The sequence below is a fragment of the Sodiomyces alkalinus genome (genome assembly GCF_003711515.1).
Source record: "Sodiomyces alkalinus F11 unplaced genomic scaffold SODALscaffold_17, whole genome shotgun sequence".
Taxonomy (NCBI): domain Eukaryota; kingdom Fungi; phylum Ascomycota; class Sordariomycetes; order Glomerellales; family Plectosphaerellaceae; genus Sodiomyces; species Sodiomyces alkalinus.
The window spans coordinates 226,053-235,500 of NW_021167095.1; the positions used below are offsets into that span (position 1 = coordinate 226,053).

General features: G+C 41.7%; 1 protein-coding gene across 1 annotated transcript; it reads right to left on the reverse strand.

The window, feature by feature from the left end:
• Positions 1-3,650: 3,650 nt before the first annotated feature.
• SODALDRAFT_346836 (Dor1-like family protein) lies at positions 3,651-5,102 on the reverse strand (the record flags this gene model as incomplete). The annotated part of the gene is made up of 2 exons (XM_028613269.1): positions 3,651-3,844; positions 3,896-5,102. 2 exons carry the CDS (start codon positions 5,100-5,102, stop codon positions 3,753-3,755), a joined length of 1,299 nt encoding a protein of 432 aa, XP_028462425.1. The 3' UTR covers positions 3,651-3,752.
• Positions 5,103-9,448: the final 4,346 nt, after the last annotated feature.

A 9,448-nucleotide genomic window follows, 5' to 3' on the forward strand; every position in this document is an offset into this window, starting at 1 on the left:
GTAGCCTACTACTATACCTCTTTAGTAAAGGTAAGGTAAATATCTCCGCTAAATAGCTTTTATACCGTTACGGCGTTATATCGGGTAGTTATAGCGGTTATAGCTTAAATAATTTCCTTTAGGGTCCTAGCTCTAATGGGCTAGTTGTCGGGGAGGGTTCCTTAGCGGACTATTAGTTCCCGGTAATACCTAGTAAGGATTACTTTAGGGGGGGGGGGTCCCGCGGCAGCGCCGCCGCGGGTACTCGGGCTAGAATATTAGCCTAGGTCTTTTTTATACTACTTATTCCTTTTCGGAGTTCCTTACGGATAACGTGGCGGACGGATATATATTGGTATATTAGCGGTAATATACCGGTATTACTACGGGTACTACGTATCGTGATTAGTTTCTTTATTAGTTCTATAACCTATTTAATCGTGTTCCTGTTAGCTAATAAGGCCTGAATTTCTGTCTTAATTTTAGCTACTCTTAGTTCCGGGGGGCGCAGTAGTCTCTTTTCGGTCTTATATTAGTTCCGCGCTATATCCTGCCTTAGGAGGGGGGGGAGCGCTTATATTACGAAAAGTGGGTCCGTTACGAATTCTGTATAGTTAAGGTCAGGACAATGCTATCCTATAACTCTTCCGGCTATACCGTAGCGCCGGTATTACGGTACCGCTATAATAGTATCTCGGGAGGGAGGCGGTAGCTATAATCTCTATCTCGGTGGTTTTATCGATTTTACTCTTATTACGCGCCCGTGGTTAATAGGCGTGTCGAAATCCAAATAGAAAATTATATAAACTATTAGAATAAACTTAAATATAATTAGGTTATTATTATTATTATTATCTCGGCGTAATAGCGGTACTAATAAGGGGTCCGGCGGTACGCCGCTCTTAGTTTATTCCTATTTCTAAAGTTACTAGGGGAGGTTATTATTCTCCCCAGTTAAGTCGTGTAAATACCGCTACTACTAGTGCTTTGCTACTACTACAGCCTTATTCTAGCACCTCTCCGCTTACTGGAACTTATCCTATCGGTTACGGGACTTCCTAGCTATATATCTACGGTAAAGGCGCCTTACGTCTTAGGTAAAGGCGGTTAGCCCCGTATTCTACTAGAAGGTAGGTAGGAGTCCGGGGGTACTAATATAGCGTTACGGTACTATCTTATCGGGTAGGTCCGTAAGGTCCTTGATTAGGATATTAAGTACTACGTTAATATCTTCTACTATTATAATGGGGCTAGCCTAGTATAGCTACGCGGCGGCGAGTTAAGGGACCTATAAGGAGTTAAAGTCCTTCTAAACCTATCTAGGCCGGTCCGGGTCCCGCGGTAGAGTTTTTATAGTATTTACTACTATATAGATATAGGCTATCTATAAGTAATAGTCCGGTCTAATAACGGTTTTCTTCACGCTACTATAAATGTAGCGGAGCCCCTATATTACCTATATAAGGTTAATAATGCTTACTTATTAGCCCGGGCAGTACTATATAATAATTCTAGGTAGGCTAATAAGGTTAAGATCCTAGCAGGTTATAAGATTAAGTAGAGTATCGGCTCTAGGGTAGTACCGCGGTGGCTATAACTAAAGGGGGTAATAGAGGTTAAAGTCCTTAGCGGGAATGTGTTAGTGCCGTAATAGTGTCGTGTTAAGTATATTCTATATGGGTGTATTCTAGAGTATCCTACGTATTTAGTAGTTCTTAGAGTAGATTAACTGGATTATAAGGGTATTATCCCTAGTCCCCGAATATAACCGCGTAGCCGTTATAGTAGGCCCGCTATATCTACTTATATAGTAGGTGCCTTTATTATACGTATAGGAGGGCTTAGCCCCCTCCATGACTAATCGGTATATCCCTTAGAAGGAGTAGGCTAGACTTTTCGTGAAGGGGTTAAGGCCGGGTATATAAATCCCTATTATATTGTACTCGGCGCGGTACCAGAGCGGTAGCTTTCTCCACGCCTAACTCCTCCCTATATTCTATAAAAGAATATAGATACTTATTAATTAAAGGATAGGGGGGCTAAGTCGATATACCCGGTATAACAGGGGCCTGGTTCTAGCTCTAGGGCTTCTAATACGGTATCTTACTAGTCCCGCGGGGGACTATATAGGAGCTTATTGGGCCCGGTATCGGGGAGCCCTTTTAGCCCCTAGTCCTTTTTAGGGGGTATCCTTTACCCCTTCGAAGGTGTGGGTCTTAGCTTAGTGCCTAGGAGAAACTAATATAGAAGAGGTTTTATAGGTGCCGCGGTTTACGCTATTTTAGTCTAATAGGTAATATTAAAGTCTTTCGCTCGGTATTTATACGCCTCCCGGGCCTCCTTAGCCTCCTTTTTTAGTAATCGGTATAAATTATCGAATATATTATAGTCTCCGGTATAGGCGGTATAATAGCGGGGGCGCCCTAGCGCCGTAGCCGTGTAATATCCTAGGCCTTATAGGTATATCGACTTAGGCTTAGCGTAGTAACGGTATACCCTGTTTATTATAGGGTACCCGCTAGCTTTATAGCCGAAGTATAGGCACTTAGAGTACCTTAGAGGGCTAAGGTCGGGGTTATATAACTCGTAGATATAGCTACCCCCTTAAAGAGGAGGGTATTCCGTATAAGGCTTACTACCTTTTCCGGGGAGGCCGATTTAATAAGGAGAAGCGTGACCTTACTAGTACCGTGGCGGGGTAATCGCTATTATGCTTGGAGGTTCTTAGTCTTAGGGTTTATTCCTTATAATAATACTAACAGGTCTTCTTCAGATAGGACGCTAAGGACCTCCTTAGGGATAGCCTTAGTAAGTATAGGGTAGGTCCGTATAGCTAGCGTAATTCCTATACTAAAGACCTTCTTAATCCACTACTCCTTATAAGTAGCCTAGTACTAAGCCCTTTCGCTAAAAGTAAGGCAGATATCGCTGCTAGGTAGTTTTTATATTATTACAGCGTTATAGCGGGTAGGGGTGGCATTTATAGCTCTAATAATTTCTTTTAGGGTCCTGGCTTTAAGAGACTAGTCCTTAGGGAGGCCTTTATAGCGGATAATTAGTTCCTAGTAGTATTTAGCGGGGATTATTTTAAGGGGCGCGGGGTCCCGTGACGGTGCTATCATAGGAGTCTAGGCTATAATAATAGCCTAGGTCTCCTTAATACCGTTAATTCCTTTTCAGAGTTACTCTTAGATAATATAGCAGATAATAGCATATAGATATACTACTAGTAGCGTAATAGTAACGTTATAGCTATAGCGTAGCGTGATTAGTTCCTTTACTAGCTTAATAACCTATTTAATTATATTCCTATTAGCTAGTAAATCATAAATTACTACCTTAACGTTAGCTATCCTCGGGTCTAAGGGGCGTGGCGGTACCTGTTTAGTCCCGTATTAATTAATTCCGCATAGCGTTCTACCCTAAGGGGGGGGATGCTTGTTTTACGAAAAGTAAGTCTATTAAGAATTTTACGTGGTTAATATCGGGATAACACTATCTATCGAATCTTCCGGTTATACTATAATACCGGTATTATATACCTCTACGATAATATTCTAGGAGGGAGGCGATAATTATAATCGCTATCTTAATAGTTGTACCGATTTTACTCCTATTACTTGCCTATAGTTAATAGGCGTATCGTTTTTAAATTCACCTGACTATGATTTCCGGTGATAAATAGCTAGATATATATATGTGTAATTATAATTCTGTATACATCTTAATACTTTCGTTGAGTAATTAAGCCTATAAAGAAAGCAAGATAAAGATCATTTACTCTTAGTTACGCCTCTATACTCTCCTATTATAGAATCAAGGCGCCTAGCTATTAAGCGGTGCCTCTTAATTAACCCTACCCATTCTAAGTCACGGGTATACAGTGTTCCCAGCATAGAAGTTTCAATATTCAGACCAGCCATAAGAGTCCCAAATTCGCCACCAAGGCGACCCAAGCTGTTGGAACAGTAAAGGACCTGAGTGAGAATGCTATCCCGCGCGGCGGGGTCCTTGATGACTGGAAGAAAGATGCGCAGTGTCTCGAGAAGCATATTCACCAAGCGGAGAGTGAAGGAAGATAAAAATGAACGAGGTAAATGAAGGGGCTCGAGCGCATCATCGCTTTGGGCTCTGTCGGAATGTCCCACCGCTAGGAACAAGCTCTTGAACGTGGAAATGATGAGGAAGCTTTGTTCGCGGAATATTTCGATGTAGCGCTTCAAATACCGCTCGGTTTGCTGGCCTCCGGACCAAACCTGGGTGTTACGAACGGTCCTTTTGCTTGTCATCTCCTGTTCGGCGAGTTTTCGAAGTGGCTCGAGTGCCCCAAGAGTGGCATCAAGGGTCGCAACGCGACAGCGTAAGAATAACAACGACAGGGCTCGTTCTTCTGCTCCACAGCTTGCTTTGGAAACCTGGTTGAGATCGGAGAGCACTCTCCTGAGCCAGCTGACTGTACGCACGGCGGTAGCTAGCTTAAGCCCGGGATATTTCAAGGTTGCAATCAGATCGGAAGTCAGTTGCAAAATGGCTTCATCCGCCTGCCGTGAGACCAGTCCAATTACAGGAGAATTTGGGTACAACGCATGAAGTCGTCTCACATGACCGTTCAAGTCGAGGGCGGAGGAGTAGTTTGGCGGCACCGAAGTCGTGGCTGATGCCAGGAGTGTTGGCAACTCCAAAACATTGACAAGGCGCTCGACATTGCGAAGCACCAACAGAGATCTTTGTCGCTCGAGGAGATGATGGCTTTCGCCGGCTTTGCTGTATGTGGCAGAGAAGTATAGAGCTTCTGCATCGAGCGTTGGAATGGCGGTTTGTAGGTCGGTTGCGGCACGACCAAATGTGGCAAGTGCAAGTGATAGTGTGGAGTGTCGGACCGTGGAGTCGATGATGAGTCTGTGAGATCGTTTCGCTGTATCCTGCAGTGAAAGTAGTACTGATTGCAAGGAATTGGCTAAGGCCTGGGGCTCCGATGTTCTAAGAGATCCTGCAGACTGGTCTGCGAGGCGGGCTAGATAGTTGAGCCTTGCCGAACCCTCGAAGGCAGAATACACTGGAGAGAGCTCACTCCCGGCGTCGTGGTCGGGGTCGAGTATTTCCAAGAGAAGCTCCGAAGCCATGATTGAAGGCAAATCAGCGACTTGGTTTGACTCTCAACTTTTCATTCTGCCTGGCCTCGCAACCACAGGACATAGATCGAGCGTCGATAAAGGGGTTAGGAATTCGCCTTGTCGGTATGTCGCATGGGCACGGGCCCACGACGTGTCGCACGTCAAATATCGCACGTCAAATAGCACTTATCTAATACTATACCAAAGCTAGCCCACTTTATTATTCGGCACTTCTTAGCAGCCTAGCATTTATAGCAGTATTACCGCCCAGGCCCCTTTTTCAGAATTTTACAGTATTTTTCGGGCGACTTTGTTATATAGTTTATAGCTATACTACATATATTCCAATCTACTTTTATATATATATATTTTAGTCCGTTTTTAGGTATATATAGTAATTAGTACTATTATTATTATTCTTACTCCGCTATCCTATCTTATCTATAGGAGCCTAGTTTAGACTATACGGTCCTTCTCGGGTAGCTATAAATGGGAAAACCTGGGATTCCGGGGAAAACCTTTATACTCGTCCTTAATTAGAGTAATACCGCTACGGGGCCGATATAGACCCGGTTCGTCCTTTCTGTATATCTGGTTTATACCTTTAGGCTAATAGCTAACAGGAAGAGTAGTAGACTATAGTTCGGGTTAGCCTAGGCCGGTTATTAGTAAGGGGGCGGGGGCTAAAAGGGTGCCACGGCGTCTCCGCTATATAGCGGCCGTGGTATACTATCTCCGGCCTCCTTATATCCCCGGGGACTATGCCTATTATTCCATTTATTTAATTAATAAAGAAAAGTAGGGTAGGCGTTCCTGCCTCCCTTAGGGGGGGGGGGTACTATATCTCCTTTTCCCTATTATAGTACCGCCCGTTCTTATACACTTTAATAACTTTAAGGGCAAGATGGAAAGTATTAAGTCTTTTCTTTATAGGAACTATTTAGCTACCGCCCTGGCTTCTATCTTATAGTCTAGTATATTATATAGATCTCTTTTAGTCATAAGTAGTCTCCCTATAGTACCGAAAAGCTCCTTACGCTTATCCTCGGGTACATCCTAGTATTAGAGTATTACGTACTCCGCTATCTCTACCCCCCCGTTACTATAGGGGTATTATATTATTAGGAATCCCGGCACCCTCGCCTTAGCTAGGATGGCTTATAGACCTAATCTTTCTAATCTAATCTAGGTAAGTGCGGAGCTTTATAGCTTAAAGAGCCCTATATATTTCCGGAGGGTATATTATATCGGGGGGTGATATAGTGCTATTACGGTATAGGTATAAGGCCGCTATACCTCCGCCTAGGCTTAACCCTATTCCCTTATAAGGGCCTTCCTCGGGGGCGAGGTTCCGGCCTAGGTTATTAAGGCGGTAAGTTATACTATCTATATACGGGCAGTGTAGGTCCTATAATATCGATTCGGTATCGCTAAGGCTCTCGCTACGGCGTATACTCCGGCTAATATCTTATCTTCCGTCCTTTGTTCTTATATCCGAAGGATTTTTCGGGCGCTTAGGCTTAAGAGGTATAAGTTATAAGCTTATAAGCTTGTCCCTGCGGGGGGCTGCCCCCCCCCCCCCCCCCAGGGTGGGGGGGTGGGGGCTTATTATGTAACCTGCCCGCTATAATTAAATAACCGAAAATAACCGTTAAACACCTGCCTTCTATTATTTTACTGCTATTTACTATTTTCTATACTATAACGATGTTTTTTATTACGTTTTTTCGGTATCGCGATAAAGCCGTTTTTCTTTTGTCGCGAATAGCTTATAACTTCTCTAAATCGTAAAATACGCTTGTCCCCGCGGTAATTATAAATCCTAGGTACTTTACTATTTTTACGTTAAACTCGTACTTTAACGGATCTAGGTTTAGGCTAGTATCCACGAGCACGTAGAGTACTTACTTTATTTTCGCCTCGAAGTTAGCCTAACTCTTACTAGAGTAAACTAGGATATTAGTAATATAAGCGGTAATAAAATTATCTAGGAGGCGTTATGGTATCTTATTAATATATTACTAGAATTTCGCGGGGGCCTTATTTAAGCCGAACGGGTAAATAGGCTATTCGAAAAGCCTAAACCGAGTTCGGAATATAGTCTTATATTCGTATCCTAGGGCTATCCTAATCTTATAAAAGGTAATAACTATATTAAGCTTCGTAAACTATTTCGCTTAGCTTAGGTTCTAGAATATCTTAGTAATTAGGGGAAGTAGGTAATAGTCTCGCTTAATATTCGTATTTAACGCTTAATAGTTATAATAAATATAAAGTCCTCTGCCTAGCTTCCTTATAAAGAGAATAGGAGCCACGGCTTCCGAACTACTAGCACGGATAAATCCCTTATCTATTAAGCCGGTAAGTGTTTTCCGTAATACTAGGAGTTTTTCTCTCGATATATTATAGAGCGACCCCTAAGAAAGCGATAGTTCCTTACCGTTATTTCCGGGTATAAGGTTTACCTTATAGTTGACTCCTAACTGGTATAGCGGTAATTAATTAGCCATATTAGGCGTGAATAAATCGCCGAATTCTCGTAATAGCTTTTTAGGTATAAAGTCCTTTAGGTCCGCCGGTTATTTCTTATAAACCGCTTTTTCTATATCCCTTAAGCTTACTCCCTAGATTAAGACCTTGTTACCCTTCCATTATAATTATCGAATAATACCCGCGAACACGGATCTAGTAACTAAATAGGTATCGCGGATAGCTTATACTCCGTTAGGTTCCTTTTTATAGTAACGTCGTATATTTAATCCGGCTACTCCGCAGTAAAGCTATTTATCTTTAGCGTAGTATATTATATTGTTTTATTTTATCTAGGGCTTCTTAAGGAATATATCTTAATTAAGCCCGGGCACTATATATACCAATATCCTTTACAGGTAGCCGCCGATCTTAAGCTTATAGATAGTAATACCCGCGCTATTAATAGGCTTAGTAGCTTCTAAGAAGCTATTTAGTAGTCGATTCGTTTTATCTATTAATAGTAATTAGAGTTTTTACGTAAACTATTTACTTATAGCGGTATAGTAATCGTAACTAGTATTAATAAGGGTAAGGATACGCTATTTATTTACTTTAGCTACTATAAATACCGGGTTACTATTAGTATATACTTGAAACGCCTTTTACTCCCGCTATATCGCGGTAATTGGCTTTAACGCCCGTTTTCGCGTTAAAGCTATTCTTTGTTCCGAGTTATCCTTATTAGTCGACTTATCCCCGCTCGTATCGCGATCCTTTACGCGAGTCTTTTTAACCTTCCGGACTACATCTTAGTTTTCCTTTAGCTTTTTATAATTCCGCGCGATATACCCCTTCTTATTATAGTTATAGTATATCTAAGTCTTTTATTTCGCCTTTCCGTTACTAACACGGTTTATTCTGCCTATCTTCGTATCGATACCGGTATCCTTTGTCGCGGTTATATAGTCTTGAGCTAATTTATTATAGTTTTACTCGAACTAATAACCTTTAAATTTCCCGGCGATCTCTTATATGCCGTTAACTTATATAGTATAATAGTTAATAGGGATATAGACGGAGATAAGTTTATCCCTAAGTTATAAAGTAATCGCTCCTTTAAGGAATAAGATCTATACGGTGGCTTCCTATTTAGTACCGCCTATAAGGGCGATCTATCTTTTAAAATAGGGTAGTTAGGCGGTAAATAACTTATCGGATCGTTAACGAATTGTGCGTAAGGCTTAAGTAGCCTATAATTATTCCGTGGGGTTAAGGTAAGTATAAGTAAGATACGCTATAAAGTTATTACGGTCTATAATCTTATCCGGTCCGTCGCTTTTATAAAAGGCCGATATAGCCTGTTGATATTATTATTATTACTAATAATATCCTTAATATCCTTCGAGTATATTCTTTATACTCGAATAAAGGATATCTTCCCCGCAAGCTTAGAACGCTCTCTTTCGAGTCAGTTCATCTAATACGAGTCAGATAAAGGATATAAAGGATTACGATATTACTACGATATCGATCTTTATTATAATACTATACGATATCGATCCTTTTACAAAGACTTTTACAAAGAATAAAGGATATTAACCCGTTTACTCGGTTTAGTTCTTTCCTTTCTTTATTCTTTATTCTTTAACGCGAATCACGGCTTTTCGACACGCCTATTAACCACGGGCGCGTAATAAGAGTAAAATCGATAAAACTATCGGGACAGAGACTATAACTACTACCTCCCTCCCGGGAGACTATCGTAGCGGCACCGTAATACCGGCGCTACGGTATAGCCAGAAGAGTTATAGGATAGCGTCGCCCCGGCCTTAACTATATAGAATCCGTAACGGACTTACTTTTTGTAGCATAAGCCCCCCCCC